This window comes from Scyliorhinus torazame, chromosome 6, assembly GCF_047496885.1.
Source record: "Scyliorhinus torazame isolate Kashiwa2021f chromosome 6, sScyTor2.1, whole genome shotgun sequence".
Lineage (NCBI taxonomy): Eukaryota > Metazoa > Chordata > Chondrichthyes > Carcharhiniformes > Scyliorhinidae > Scyliorhinus > Scyliorhinus torazame.
In genome coordinates, this window is record NC_092712.1 from 11374281 (window position 1) to 11390181 (window position 15901).

The 15901-nt window shown below is 54.6% G+C and overlaps 1 protein-coding gene across 3 annotated transcripts in view; it reads right to left on the reverse strand.

The window, feature by feature from the left end:
- Positions 1–11974, reverse strand: part of LOC140424670 (flap endonuclease 1-like) — a 210634-nt gene extending 198660 nt beyond the window's left edge. For 2 of the 3 annotated variants that reach the window (XM_072507935.1, XM_072507933.1), the window contains exon 1: positions 11894–11974. In XM_072507935.1, the coding sequence (XP_072364036.1) occupies positions 11894–11970 (77 nt within the window). In that variant the 5' untranslated portion in view covers positions 11971–11974. The remainder of the gene's footprint in view (positions 1–11893) is intronic. The other variant, XM_072507934.1, reaches the window with a different exon arrangement.
- Between the last annotated feature and the right edge of the window lie 3927 nt (positions 11975–15901).

Consider the following 15901-nt stretch of genomic DNA (forward strand, 5'->3'; position numbering starts at 1 on the left):
GCTGAATTTGGTGCTTTTTGAGTGCTATAGTGAGAGTTTGGTGACCGAGGGAGTTAGGTGAGGAGGGAGTAAGGTGCTCCTTTCATTTTGTTTCCGACATTTCCGCAAAGAGTGCGAAGAGAGCCAGGAGTTTACAGGAAGTGTAGCTGACTGGGAGCAGAGTCGGAGGGCGGAGATCTAGTTAGTCCACACAGCAGATATATTCTGTAAGGTAAGAGGGGATGGAGGCTAGGCCAGTTACATGCTCCTCCTGTAGGATGTGGGTGGTGAGGGATACCACCGGTGTCCCCGCTGACTATACCTGCGGGAAGTGCACCCAACTTCAGCTCCTCAAAGACCGTGTTAGGGAACTGGAGCTGAAGCTGGATGAACTTCGGATCATCCGGGAGGCAGAGGGGGTGATTGAGAAGAGTTACAGGGAGGTAACCACACCCAAGGTACAGGACAAGAATAGCTGGGTTACAGTCAGGGGGAAAAAAACAAACAGGCAGACAGTGCAGGGATCCCTCGTGGCCGTTCCCCTTCAAAACAAGTATACCGTTTTGGATGCTGTTGGGGGGGATGACCTACCGGGGGAAGGCCCTAGCGGCCAGGTCTCTGGCACTGAGTCTGGCTCTGGGGCTCAGAAGGGAAGGGGGGAGAATAGAAAAGCAATAGTTGTAGGAGATTCAATGGTTAGGGGAATAGATAGGAGATTCTGTGGTCGCGAGCGAGACTCCCGGAAGGTATGTTGCCTCCCGGGTGCCAGGGCCAGGGATGTCTCGGATCGTGTCTTCAGGATCCTTAAGGGGGAGGGGGAGCAGCCAGAAGTCGTGGTGCACATTGGTACCAACGACATAGGTAGGAAAAGGGGTGTGGAGGTAATAAACAAGTTTAGGGAGTTAGGCTGGAAGTTGAAAGCCAGGACAGACAGAGTTGTCATCTCTGGTTTGTTGCCGGTGCCACGTGATAGCGAGGCTAGGAATAGGGAGAGAGTGCAGTTGAACACGTGGCTGCAGGAATGGTGTAGGAGGGAGGGCTTCAGGTATTTGGATAATTGGAGCGCATTCTGGGGAAGGTGGGACCTGTACAAGCAGGACGGGTTGCATCTGAACCAGAGGGGCACCAATATCCTGGGAGGGAGGTTTGCTAGTACTCTTCGGGAGGGTTTAAACTAATTTGGCAGGGGAATGGGAACCGGATTTGTAGTCCAGCAACTAAGGTAGCCGATATTCAGGACGCCAAAGCAAGGCAGTGGGGAAGGGAACACTGACAAAGGAGAGTATTTGCAGGCACGGAGATGGGTTGAAGTGTGTATACTTCAACGCAAGAAGCATCAGGAATAAGGTGGGTGAACTTAAGGCATGGATCGGTACTTGGGACTACGATGTGGTGGCCATCACGGAAACTTGGATAGAAGAGGGGCAGAAATGGTTGTTGGAGGTCCCTGGTTATAGATGTTTCAATAAGATTAGGGAGGGTGGTAAAAGAGGTGGGGGGGTGGCATTATTAATTAGAGATAGTATAACAGCTGCAGAAAGGCAGTTCGAGGAGTATCAGCCTATTGAGGTAGTATGGGTTGAAGTCAGAAATAGGAAAGGAGCAGTCACCTTGTTAGGAGTTTTCTATAGGCCCCCCAATAGTAGCAGAGATGTGGAGGAACAGATTGGGAAACAGATTTTGGAAAGGTGCAGAAGTCATAGGGTAGTAGTCATGGGCGACTTTAACTTCCCAAATATTGAGTGGAAACTCTTTAGATCAAATAGTTTGGATGGGGTGGTGTTTGTGCAGTGTGTCCAGGAAGCTTTTCTAACACAGTATGTAGATTGTCCAACCAGAGGAGGGGCAATATTGGATTTAGTACTGGGTAATGAACCAGGGCAAGTGATAGATTTGTTAGTGGGGGAGCATTTTGGAGATAGTGACCACAATTCTGTGACTTTCACTTTAGTAATGGAGAGGGATAGGTACGTGCAACAGGGCAAGGTTTACAATTGGGGGAAGGGTAAATACGATGTTGTCAGACAAGAATTGAAGTGCATAAGTTGGGAACATAGGCTGGCAGGGAAGGACACAAGTGAAATGTGGAACTTGTTCAAGGAACAGGTGCTACGTGTCCTTGATATGTATGTCCCTGTCAGGCAGGGAAGAGATGGTCGAGTGAGGGAACCATGGTTGACAAGAGAGGTTGAATGTCTTGTTAAGAGGAAAAAGGTGACTTATGTAAGGCTGAGGAAACAAGGTTCAGACAGGGCATTGGAGGGATACAAGATAGCCAGGAGGGAACTGAAGAAAGGGATTAGGAGAGCTAAGAGAGGGCATGAACAATCTTTGGCGGGTAGGATCAAGGAAAACCCCAAGGCCTTTTACACATATGTGAGAAATATGAGAATGACTAGAGCGAGGGTAGGTCCGATCAAGGACAGTAGCGGGAGATTGTGTATTGAGTCTGAAGAGATAGGCGAGGTCTTGAATGAGTACTTTTCTTCTGTATTTACAAATGAGAGGGGCGATATTGTTGGAGAGGACAGTGTGAAACAGATTGGTAAGCTCGAGGAAATACTTGTTAGGAAGGAAGATGTGTTGGGCATTTTGAAAAACTTGAGGATAGACAAGTCCCCCGGGCCTGACGGGATATATCCAAGGATTCTATGGGAAGCAAGAGATGAAATTGCAGAGCCGTTGGCAATTATCTTTTCGTCCTCACTGTCAACAGGGGTGGTACCAGGGGATTGGAGAGTGGCGAATGTCGTGCCCCTGTTCAAAAAAGGAACTAGGGATAACCCTGGGAATTACAGGCCAGTTAGTCTTACTTCGGTGGTAGGCAAAGTAATGGAAAGGGTACTGAAGGATAGGATTTCTGAGCATCTGGAAAGACACTGCTTGATTAGGGATAGTCAGCACGGATTTGTGAGGGGTAGGTCTTGCCTTACAAATCTTATTGAATTCTTTGAGGAGGTGACCAAGCATGTGGATGAAGGTAAAGCAGTGGATGTAGTGTACATGGATTTTAGTAAGGCATTTGATAAAGTTCCCCATGGTAGGCTTCTGCACAAAGTAAGGAGGCATGGGATAGTGGGAAATTTGGCCAGTTGGATAACGAACTGGCTAACCGATAGAAGTCAGAGAGTGGTGGTGGATGGCAAATATTCAGCCTGGATCCCAGTTACCAGTGGTGTACCGCAGGGATCAGTTCTGGGTCCTCTGCTGTTTGTGATTTTCATTAATGACTTGGATGAGGGAGTTGAAGGGTGGGTCAGTAAATTTGCAGACGATACGAAGATTGGTGGAGTTGTGGATAGTAAGGAGGGCTGTTGTCGGCTGCAAAGAGACATAGATAGGATGCAGAGCTGGGCTGAGAAGTGGCAGATGGAGTTTAACCCTGAAAAGTGTGAGGTTGTCCATTTTGGAAGGACAAATATGAATGCGGAATACAGGGTTAACGGTAGAGTTCTTGGCATTGTGGAGGAGCAGAGAGACCTTGGGGTCTATGTTCATACATCTTTGAAAGTTGCCACTCAAGTGGATAGAGCTGTGAAGAAGGCCTATGGTGTGCTCGCGTTCATTAACAGAGGGATTGAATTTAAGAGCCGTGAGGTGATGATGCAGCTGTACAAAACTTTGGTAAGGCCACATTTGGAGTACTGTGTACAGTTCTGGTCGCCTCATTTTAGGAAGGATGTGGAAGCTCTGGAAAAGGTGCAAAGAAGATTTACCAGGATGTTGCCTGGAATGGAGAGTAGGTCTTACGAGGAAAGGTTGAGGGTGCTAGGCCTTTTCTCATTAGAGCGGAGAAGGATGAGGGGCGACTTGATAGAGGTTTATAAGATGATCAGGGGAATAGATAGAGTAGACAGTCAGAGACTTTTTCCCCAGGTGGAACACACCATTACAAGGGGGCATAAATTTAAGGTGAAAGGTGGAAGATATAGGAGGGATATCAGAGGTAGGTTCTTTACCCAGAGAGTAGTGGGGGCATGGAATGCACTGCCTGTGGAAGTAGTTGAGTCGGAAACATTAGTGACCTTCAAGCAGCTGTTGGATAGGTACATGGATTACGGGAAAATGATATAGTGTAGATTTATTTGTTCTTAAGGGCAGCACGGTAGCATTGTGGATAGCACAATTGCTTCACAGATCCATGGTCCCAGGTTCGATTTCGGCTTGGGTCATTGTCTGTGCGGAGTCTGCACGTTCTCCCCGTGTCTGCGTGGGTTTCCTCCGGGTGCTCCGGTTTCCTCCCACAGTCCAAAGATGTGCGGGTTAGGTGAATTGGCCAATGATAAATTGCCCTTAATGTCCAAATTGCCCTTGGTGTTGGGTGGAGGTGTTGAGTTTGGGTGGGGTGCTCTTTCCAAGAGCTGGTGCAGACTCAGGGGGCCGAATGGCCTCCTTCTGCACTGTAGATTCGATGATAGTCTATGATTAATCTGGGACAAAGGTTCGGCACAACATCGTGGGCCGAAGGGCCTGTTCTGTGCTGTATTTTCTATGTTCTATGACCCCATCAAACACTCCCAGGACAGGTACAGCACAGGGTTAGATACAGAGAAAAGCTCCCTCTACATGTCCCCATCACACACTCCCAGGACAGGCACAGCACGGGGTTAGATACAGAGTAAAGCTCCCTCTACACTGTCCCCTCAAACACTCGCAGGGTAGGTACAGCATGGGGTTAGATACAGAGCAAAGCTCCCTCTACACTGTCCCCATCACACACACCCAGGACAGGCACAGCACGGGGTTAGATACAGAGTAAAGCTCCCTCGACACTGTCCCCATCAAACACTCCCAGGACAGGTACAGCACGGGGTTAGATACAGAGTAAAGCTCCTCTACACTGTCCCCATGAAACACTCCCAGGACAGGCACAGCACGGGGTTAGATACAGAGTAAAGCTCCCTCTACACTGTCCCCATCAAATACCCCCAGGATAGGTACAGCACGGGGTTAGATACAGAGTAAAGCTCCCTCTACACTGTCCCCATCAAATACCCCCAGGAACGTTACAGCACGGGGTTAGATACAGAGTAAAGCTCCCTCTACACTGTCCCCATCAAACACTCCCAGGACAGGAACAGCACGGGGTTAGATACAGAGTAAAGCTCCCTCTACACTGTCCCCATCAAACACTCCCAGGACAGGTACAGCATGGGGTTAGATACAGAGTAAAGCTCCCTCTACACTGTCCCCATCAAACACTCCCAGGACAGGTACAGCACGGGGTTAGATACAGAGTAAAGCTCCCTCTACACTGTCCCCATCAAACACTCCCAGGACAGGTACAGCACGGGGTTAAATACAGAGTAAAGTTCCCTCTACACTGTCTCCATCAAACACTCCAGGACAGGTACAGCACGGGGTTAGATACAGAGTAAAGTTCCCTCTACACTGTCTCCATCAAACACTCCCAGGACAGATACAGCACGGGGTTAGATACAGAGTAAAGTTCCCACTACACTGTCCCCATCAAACACTCCCAGGACAGGTACAGCACGGAGTTAGATAGAGAGTAAAGCTCCCTCTACACTGTCCCCATCAAACACTCCCAGGACAGGTACAGCACGGGATTAGATACAGAGTAAAGCTTCCTCTGCACTGTCCCCATCACACACTCCCAGGACAGGCACAGCACGGGGTTAGATACAGAGTAAAGCTCCCTCTGCACTGTCCCCATCAAACACTCCCAGGACAGGTACAGCACAGGGTTAGATACAGAGTAAAGCTCCCTCTACATGTCCCCATCACACACTCCTAGAACAGGCACAGCACGGGGTTAGATACAGAGTAAAGCTCCCTCTACACTGTCCCCTCAAACACTCGCAGGATAGGTACAGCATTGGGTTAGATACAGAGTAAAGCTCCCTCTACACTATCCCCATCACACACTCCCAGGACAGGTACAGCACGGGGTTAGATACAGAGTAAAGCTCCCTCAACACTGACTCCATCAAACACTCCCAGGACAGGTACAGCACGGGGTTACATATAGAGTAAAGCTCCCTCTACACTGTCCCCATCAAACACTCCCAGGACAGGTACAGCACGGGGTTAGATACAGAGTAAAGCTCCCTCTACACTGTCCCCATCAAACACTCCCATGACAGGTACAGCACGGGGTTAGATACAGAGTAAAGCTCCCTCTACACTGTCCCCATCAAACACTCCCAGGACAGGTACAGCACGAGGTTAGATACAGAGTAAAGCTCCGTCTACACTGTCCCCATCAAACACTCCCAGGACAGGTACAGCACGAGGTTAGATACAGAGTAAAGCTACCTCTACACTGTCCCCATCAAACACTCCCAGGACAGGTACAGCACAGGGTTAGAGACAGAGTAAAGCTCCCTCTACACTATCCCCATCAAACACTCCCAGGACAGGTACAGCACGGGGTTAGATACAGAGTAAAGCTCCCTCTACACTGTCTCCATCAAACACACCCAGGACAGGTACAGCACGGGGTTAGAGACGGAGTAAAGCTCCCTCTACACTGTCCACATCAAACACTCCCAGGACAGGTACAGCACGGGGTTAGATACAGAGTAAAGCTCCCTTGACACTGTCCCCATCAAACACTCCCAGGACAGGTACAGCATGGGGTTCGATACAGAGTAAATCTCCCTCCACACTGTCCCCGTCAAACACTCCCAGGACAGGTACAGCACGGGGTTAGATACAGAGTAAAGCTCCCTCTACACTGTCCCCTTCAAACACTCCCAGGACAGGTACAGCACGGGGTTAGATACAGAGTAAAGCTCCCTCTACACTGTCCCCATCAAACACTCCCGGACAGGTACAGCCGAGGGAGGGGAATGGTTTTGGGGAGGAATGTGTTGGGGTGGGGGGGGGGGGGGGGGGGGGGGGGGGGGGGGGGGTGTTGGGGGGGGGGGTTGTTGTGGAGTCGGGGGGTGTTGTGGAGGCGGGGGGGGGGGGTGTTGGGGAGGGAGGTGGGGTGGGTGTTGGGGAGGGGGCGGTGTTGGGAGGGGGAGTGTTGGGGAGGTGGAGTGTTGGGGAGGGGGGGTGTTGGGGAGGAGGGGTGTTGGGGAGGAGGGGTGTTGGGGAGGGGGGGTGTTGGGGAGGGGGGGTGTTGGGGAGGGGGGGTTGTTGGGAGGGGTGTTGGGGAGGTGGGGGTTTTGGGAGGGGGGGTGTTGGGGAGGGGGGGTGTTGGGGAAGAGGGGGGTGTTGGGGAGGGGAAGGGGGAGTGTTGGGGAGGGGGAGGGGGTATGGGGAGGGGGAGGGGTGTTGGGGAGGGGGAGGGGTGTTGGGGAGGGGGAGGGGTATTGGGGAGGGGGGGGTGTTGGGGAGGGGTGTTGGGGAGGGGTGTTGGGGGGGTGTTGGGGAGGGGTGTTGGGGAGGGAGGTAGGGGGGTGTTGGGGAGGGGGCGGTGTTGGGGAGGGAGGGTGTTGGGGGGGGTGTTGGGGAGGGGGGGTGTTGGGGAGGGGGGGTGTTGGGAGGGGGGTGTTGGGGAGGGGGGTGTTGGGAGAGGGGGTGTTGGGGAGGAGGGGGTGTTGGGGAGGGGGCGGTGTTGGGGAGGGGGGGTGTTGGGGAGGGGGGGTGTTGGGGAGGGGGGTGTTGGGGAGGGGGGGTGTTGGGGAGGGGGGGTGTTGGGGAGGGGGGTGTTGGGAGGGGGGGTGTTGGGGAGGGGGGGTGTTGGGGAGGGGGGGTGTTGGGGAGGGGGGGTGTTGGGGAGGGGGGGTGTTGGGGAGGGGGGGTGTTGGGGAGGGGGGGGTGTTGGGGAGGGGGGGGTGTTGGGGAGGGGGGGGTGTTGGGGAGGGGGGTGGTGTTGGGGAGGGAGGGTGGTGTTGGGGAGGGAGGGTGGTGTTGGGGAGGGAGGGTGGTGTTGGGGAGGGGGGTGGTGTTGGGGAGGGGGGGTGGTGTTGGGGAGGGGGGGTGGTGTTGGGAGGGGGGGTGGTGTTGGGGAGGGGGGGTGGTGTTGGGGATGGGGGGTGTGTTGGGGAGGGGGGTGGTTGGGGAGGGGGGTTGAGTGGGGAGGGCGGGTTGTGTTGGGGAGGGGGGGTGTGTTGGGGAGGTGGGGTTGTGTTGGGGAGGGGGGGTTGAGTTGGGGAGGGGGGGGTTGTGTTGGGGAGGGGGGGTTGTGTTGGGGAGGTGGGGTTGTGTTGGGGAGGGGGGGTTGAGTTGGGGAGGGGGGGTTGTGTTGGGGAGGGGGGGGTTGAGTTGGGGAGGGGGGGTTGTGTTGGGGTGGGGGGGTTGAGTTGGGGAGGGGGGGTTGTGTTGGGGAGGGGGGGTGTTGGGGAGGGGGGGTGTTGGGGAGGGGGGGTGTTGGGGAGGGGCGGTGTTGGGGAGGGGGGTGTTGGGGAGGGGCGGTGTTGGGGAGGGGGGGTGTTGGGGAGGGGGGGTGTTGGGGAGGGGGGGTGTTGGGGAGGGGGGTGTTGGGGAGGGGGGGTGTTGGGGAGGGGGGGGTGTTGGGGAGGGGGGGGTGTTGGGGAGGGGGGGGTGTTGGGGAGGGGGGGTGGTGTTGGGGAGGGAGGGTGGTGTTGGGGAGGGAGGGTGGTGTTGGGAGGGGGGGTGGTGTTGGGGAGGGGGGGTGGTGTTGGGGAGGGGGGGTGGTGTTGGGGAGGGGGGTGGTGTTGGGGATGGGGGGTTGTGTTGGGGAGGGGGGGTTGAGTTGGGGAGGGCGGGTTGTGTTGGGGAGGGGGGGTTGTGTTGGGGAGGTGGGGTTGTGTTGGGGAGGGGGGGTTGAGTTGGGGAGGGGGGGTTGTGTTGGGAGGGGGGGGTTGTGTTGGGGAGGTGGGGTTGTGTTGGGGAGGGGGGGTTGAGTTGGGGAGGGGGGGTTGTGTTGGGGAGGGGGGGTTGAGTTGGGAGGGGGGGTTGAGTTGGGGAGGGGGGGTTGAGTTGGGGAGGGGGGGTTGAGTTGGGGAGGGGGGGTTGTGTTGGGGAGGGGGGGTTGTGTTGGGGAGGGGGGGTTGAGTTGGGAGGGGGGGTTGTGTTGGGGAGAGGGCGGTGTTGGGGAGGGGGGGTTGTGTTGGGGAGGGGGGGGTTGTGTTGGGGAGAGGGCGGTGTTGGGGAGGGGGGGTTGAGTTGGGGAGGGGGGGTTGTGTTGGGGAGAGGGCGGTTGAGTTGGGGAGGAGGGCGGTGTTGGGGAGGGGGGTTGAGTTGGGGAGGGGGGGTTGAGTTGGGGAGGGGGGGTTGTGTTGGGGAGGGGGGGTTGAGTTGGGGAGGGGGGGTTGTGTTGGGGAGGGGGGTTGAGTTGGGGAGGGGGGGTTGTGTTGGGGAGAGGGCGGTGTTGGGGAGGGGGGGGTTGAGTTGGGGAGGGGAGGTTGAGTTGGGGAGGGGGGGTTGTGTTGGGGGAGGGGGGGTTGAGTTGGGGAGGGGGGGTTGTGTTGGGGAGGGGGGTTGAGTTGGGGAGGGGGGGTTGTGTTGGGGAGAGGGCGGTGTTGGGGAGGGGGGTTGAGTTGGGGAGGGGGGGTTGTGTTGGGGAGGGGGGGTTGAGTTGGGGAGAGGGCGGTGTTGGGGAGGGGGGTGTTGGGAGGGGGGGTTGAGTTGGAGAGGGGGGGTGGTGTTGGGGAGGTGGGGTTGAGTTGGGGAGGGGGGATTGTGTTGGGGAGGTGGGGTTGAGTTGGGGAGGGCGGGTTGAGTTGGGGAGGGGGGGGTTGTGTTGGGGAGGGGGGGTTGAGTTGGGGAGGTGGGGTGTGGAAATCTATTGTTTAAGATTTATTTGCTGTGACAAGCGGCCACCTTGATCAACTGCAGCCTCAGCTCGAACCCCAGAATGCAGAATCTCCTGTGGTCAGGGGATGTTTAGCACAGGGCTAAATCGCTGGCTTTTAAAGCAGACCAAGGCAGGCCAGCAGCACGGGTTCAATTCTCGTACCAGCCTCCCCGAACAGGCGCCGGAATGTGGCGACTAGGGGCTTTTCACAGGAACTTCATTTGAAGCCTACTTGTGACAATAAGCGATTTTTCATTTCACTTCAGAATCCGGGCCTGATCCCAGAATCCGTGTCTGACCCCAGAATCCGGGCCTGACCCCAGAATCCGGGCCTGACCCCAGAATCCGGGCCTACCCCAGAATCCGTGTCTGACCCCAGAATCCGGGCCTGACCCCAGAATCCGGGCCTGATCCCAGAATCCGTGCCTGATCCCAGAATCCGTGTCTGACCCCAGAATCCGTGTCTGACCCCAGAATCCGGGCCTGACCCCAGAATCCGTGTCTGACCCCAGAATCCGGGCCTGATCCCAGAATCCGTGTCTGACCCCAGAATCCGTGTCTGATCCCAGAATCCGTGTCTGACCCCAGAATCCGGGCCTGATCCCAGAATCCGGGCCTGATCCCAGAATCCGTGTCTGACCCCAGAATCCGGGCCTGATCCCAGAATCCGTGTCTGACCCCAGAATCCGTGTCTGACCCCAGAATCCGGGCCTGATCCCAGAATCCGGGCCTGATCCCAGAATCCGTGTCTGACCCCAGAATCCGGGCCTGATCCCAGAATCCGGGCCTGACCCCAGAATCCGTGTCTGACCCCAGAATCCGGGCCTGACCCCAGAATCCGGGCCTGATCCCAGAATCCGTGTCTGATCCCAGAATCCGGGCCTGACCCCAGAATCCGTGTCTGATCCCAGAATCCGGGCCTGATCCCAGAATCCGGGTCTGACCCCAGAATCCGGGCCTGATCCCAGAATCCGTGTCTGATCCCAGAATCCGGGCCTGATCCCAGAATCCGGGCCTGATCCCAGAATCCGTGTCTGACCCCAGAATCCGGGCCTGACCCCAGAATCCGTGTCTGACCCCAGAATCCGGGCCTGACCCCAGAATCCGGGCCTGATCCCAGAATCCGGGCCTGATCCCAGAATCCGTGTCTGACCCCAGAATCCGGGCCTGACCCCAGAATCCGTGTCTGACCCCAGAATCCGGGCCTGATCCCAGAATCCGGGCCTGATCCCAGAATCCGGGCCTGATCCCAGAATCCGTGTCTGACCCCAGAATCCGGGCCTGACCCCAGAATCCGGGCCTGATCCCAGAATCCGTGTCTGACCCCAGAATCCGGGCCTGACCCCAGAATCCGGGCCTGACCCCAGAATCCGTGTCTGACCCCAGAATCCGGGCCTGACCCCAGAATCCGGGCCTGATCCCAGAATCCGTGTCTGATCCCAGAATCCGGGCCTGATCCCAGAATCCGTGTCTGACCCCAGAATCCGGGCCTGATCCCAGAATCCGTGTCTGACCCCAGAATCCGGGCCTGACCCCAGAATCCGGGCCTGATCCCAGAATCCGGGCCTGATCCCAGAATCCGTGACTGATCCCAGAATCCGTGTCTGATCCCAGAATCCGGGCCTGATCCCAGAATCCGTGTCTGACCCCAGAATCCGTGTCTGACCCCAGAATCCGGGCCTGATCCCAGAATCCGGGCCTGATCCCAGAATCCGGGCCTGATCCCAGAATCCGTGTCTGATCCCAGAATCCGGGCCTGACCCCAGAATCCGTGTCTGACCCCAGAATCCGTGTCTGACCCCAGAATCCGGGCCTGATCCCAGAACCGGTGTCTGACCCCAGAATCCGGGCCTGACCCCAGAATCCGGGCCTGATCCCAGAATCCGTGTCTGACCCCAGAATCCGTGTCTGATCCCAGAATCCGGGCCTGATCCCAGAATCCGTGTCTGACCCCAGAATCCGTGTCTGACCCCAGAATCCGGGTCTGATCCCAGAATCAGGCCCTGTCCCCAGAGTCGAGCACGTCTCCTCAGGTTTCCTCCGACTCTTACTGCTTCCTGTCAACACCCTGCACCATTACTCAGGGGGTAAGTTCGGTTCCGGAATGTTCCCAGGCCCCTGTGACCCACCCTGACAAAGCCGCCACCTGTCTTGGAGCTGGGAAATCCATGATGTTTGGTTGGAATCACCCGTGAGGACAGATTGCGGGGTCTGCCCCGCTACCGTTGGTGGGACACCCACCTCAAATGCTGCAGGTACCGTTTGTCCGGCCGAGCCGTGCGGAACTGGTTCATAACGACAGCAGCGTCCAACGCCATCACCCTCCCTGGGGACAGAAACAGTGTAAGTCACCTCGGTCACAGCGTCATGGCTCTGCTCACCTCGAGAACAGGTCGGGGCCCAGCGCGGCACTGAGCAGCTGGCCTCAGTGCAGGGTTTGGGAGAAAGACTGATCCAGCATTCCTCGCTTCCCTGGAGACCAGAGATAAAGGCAGAGAGGCAGTGGGTTTGGGGAAGGGTTGAGAGAAAGGGAAGCTGAGGTCCCATCGGCCTGTCTCCCAGTGCGCACTCTTTTCCAAGTCAGACAGGTGACAAAGTGATACTATTGTACGGGCAGCTTCTCTGGAGACAAGCGAAAGGCTAAAGGAGGGATGCCGTTAGTGACCCTGCTGATTTTACCTGCAGGAAGTGCAGCCATCTCCAGCTCCTCCAAGACCGAGTTAGGGAACTGGAGCTGGAGTTGGATGAACTTTGGATCATTCGGGAGGCAGAGGGGGTCATAGATAGCAGCTTCAGGGAATTAGTTACACCAAAGATTGGAGATAGGTGGGTAACTGTAAGAGGGACTGGGAAGAAGCAGTCAGTGCAGGGATCCCCTGCGGTCGTTCCCCTGAGAAACAAGTATACCGCTTTGGATACTTGTGGTGGGGACGACTTACCAGGGGTAAGCCATGGGTTACGGGCCTCTGGCACGGAGTCTGTCCCTGTTGCTCAGAGGGGAGGGGGAGAGGAGCAGAGCATTAGTAATTGGGGACTCGATAGTCAGGGGCACAGATAGGAGATTTTGTGGGAGCGAGAGAGACTCACGTTTGGTATGTTGCCTCCCAGGTGCAAGGGTACGTGATGTCTCAGATCGTGTTTTCCGGGTCCTTCGGGGGGAGGGGGAGCAGCCCCAAGTCGTGGTCCACATTGGCACTAACGACATAGGTAGGAAAGTGGACAAGGATGTCAGGCAGGCTTTCAGGGAGCTAGGATGGAAGCTCAGAACGAGAACAAACAGAGTTGTTATCTCTGGGTTGTTGCCCGTGCCACGTGATAAGGAGATGAGGAATAGGGAGAGAGAGCAATTAAACACGTGGCTACAGGGATGGTGCAGGCGGGAGGGATTCAGATTTCTGGATAACTGGGGCTCTTTCTGGGGAAGGTGGGACCTCTACAGACAGGATGGTCTACATCTGAACCTGAGGGGCACAAATATCCTGGGGAGGAGATTTGTTAGTGCTCTTTGGGGGGGTTTAACCTAATGCAGCAGGGGCATGGGAACCTGGATTGTAGTTTTAGGGTAAGGGAGAATGAGAGTATAGAGGTCAGGAGCACAGATTTGACTTTGCAGGAGGGGGCCAGTGTTCAGGTAGGTGGTTTGAAGTGTGTCTACTTCAATGCCAGGAGTATACAAAATAAGGTAGGGGAACTGGCAGCATGGGTTGGTACCTGGGACTTCGATGTTGTGGCCATTTCGGAGACATGGATAGAGCAGGGACAGGAATGGTTGTTGCAGGTTCCGGGGTTTAGGTGTTTTAGTAAGCTCAGAGAAGGAGGCAAAAGAGGGGGAGGTGTGGCGCTGCTAGTCAAGAGCAGTATTACGGTGGCGGAGAGGATGCTAGATGGGGACTCTTCTTCCGAGGTAGTATGGGCTGAGGTTAGAAACAGGAAAGGAGAGGTCACCCTGTTGGGAGTTTTCTATAGGCCTCCTAATAGTTCTAGGGATGTAGAGGAAAGGATGGCGAAGATGATTCTGGATAAGAGCGAAAGTAACAGGGTAGTTATTATGGGAGACTTTAACTTTCCAAATATTGACTGGAAAAGATATAGTTCGAGTACATTAGATGGGTCGTTTTTTGTACAATGTGTGCAGGAGGGTTTCCTGACACAATATGTTGACGGGCCAACAAGGGGCGAGGCCACATTGGATTTGGTTTTGGGTAATGAACCAGGCCAGGTGTTAGATTTGGAGGTAGGAGAGCACTTTGGGGACAGTGACCACAATTCGGTGACATTTACGTTAGTGATGGAAAATGATAAGTATACCCCGCAGGGCAAGAGTTATAGCTGGGGGAAGGGCAATTATGATGCCATTAGACATGACTTGGGAGGGGTAGGTTGGAGAAGTAGGCTGCAAGTGTTGGGCACACTGGATATGTGGAGCTTGTTCAAGGATCAGCTACTGCGTGTTCTTGATAAGTATGTACCGGTCAGGCAGGGAGGAAGGCGTCGAGCGAGGGAACCGTGGTTTACCAAAGAAGTGGAATCTCTTGTTAAGAGGAAGAAGGAGGCCTATGTGAAGATGAGGTGTGAAGTTTCAGTTGGGGCGATGGATAGTTACAAGGTAGCGAGGAAGGATCTAAAGAGAGAGCTAAGACGAGCAAGGAGGGGACATGAGAAGTATTTGGCAGGAAGGATCAAGGAAAACCCAAAAGCTTTCTATAGGTATGTCAGGAATAAGCGAATGACTAGGGTAAGAGTAGGGCCAGTCAAGGACAGGGATGGGAAGTTGTGTGTGGAGTCTGAAGAGATAGGCGAGATACTAAATGAATATTTTTCGTCAGTATTCACTCAGGAAAAAGATAATGTTGTGGAGGAGAATGCTGAGACCCAGGCTATTAGAATAGATGGCATTGAGGTACGTAGGGAAGAGGTGTTGGCAATTCTGGACAGGCTGAAAATAGGTAAGTCCCCGGGGCCTGATGGGATTTATCCTAGGATTCTCTGGGAAGCCAAGGAAGAGATTGCTGAGCCTTTGGCTTTGATTTTTATGTCACCATTGGCTACAGGAATAGTGCCAGAGGACTGGAGGATAGCAAATGTGGTCCCTTTGTTCAAGAAGAGGAGTAGAGACAACCCCGGCAACTATAGACCGGTGAGCCTCACGTCTGTAGTGGGTAAAGTCTTGGAGGGGATTATAAGAGACAAGATTTATAATCATCTAGATAGGAATAATATGATTAGGGATGGTCAGCATGGCTTTGTGAAGGGTAGGTCATGCCTCACAAACCTTGTTGAGTTCTTTGAGAAGGTGACTGAACAGGTAGACGAGGGTAGAGCAGTTGATGTGGTGTATATGGATTTCAGTAACGCGTTTGATAAGGTTCCCCACGGTAGGCTATTGCATAAAATACGGAGGCTGGGGATTGAGGGTGATTTAGAGATGTGGATCAGAAATTGGCTAGCTGAAAGAAGACAGAGGGTGGTGGTTGATGGGAAATGTTCAGAATGGAGTTTAGTTACAAGTGGCGTATCACAAGGATCTGTTCTGGGGCAGTTGCTGTTTGTCATTTATATAAATGACCTAGAGGAGGGCGCAGAAGGGTGGGTGAGTAAATTTGCAGACGACCCTCAAGTCGGTGGTGTTGTCGACAGTGCGGAAGGATGTTGCAGGTTACAGAGGGACATAGATAAGCTGCAGAGCTGGGCTGAGAGGTGGCAAATGGAGTTTAATGTAGAGAAGTGTGAGGTGATTCATTTTGGAAGGAATAACAGGAATGCGGAATATTTGGCTAATGGTAAAGTTCTTGGAAGTGTGGATCAGCAGAGGGATCTAGGTGTCCATGTACATAGATCCCTGAAAGTTGCAACCCAGGTTGGTAGGGTTGTGAAGAAGGCCTATGGAGTGTTGGCCTTTATTGGTAGAGGGATTGAGTTCCGGAGTCATGAGGTCATGTTGCAGCTGTACAGAACTCTGGTACGGCCGCATTTGGAGAATTGCGTACAGTTCTGGTCACCGCATTATAGGAAGGACGTGGAGGCTTTGGAGCGGGTGCAGAGGAGATTTACCAGGATGTTGCCTGGTATGGAGGGAAAATCTTATGAGGAAAGGCTGATGGACTTGAGGTTGTTTTCGTTGGAGAGAAGAAGGTTAAGAGGAGACTTAATAGAGGTATACAAAATGATCAGGGGGTTGGATAGGGTGGACAGTGAGAGCCTTCTCCCGCGGATGGATATGGCTGGCACGAGGGGACATAGCCTTAAACT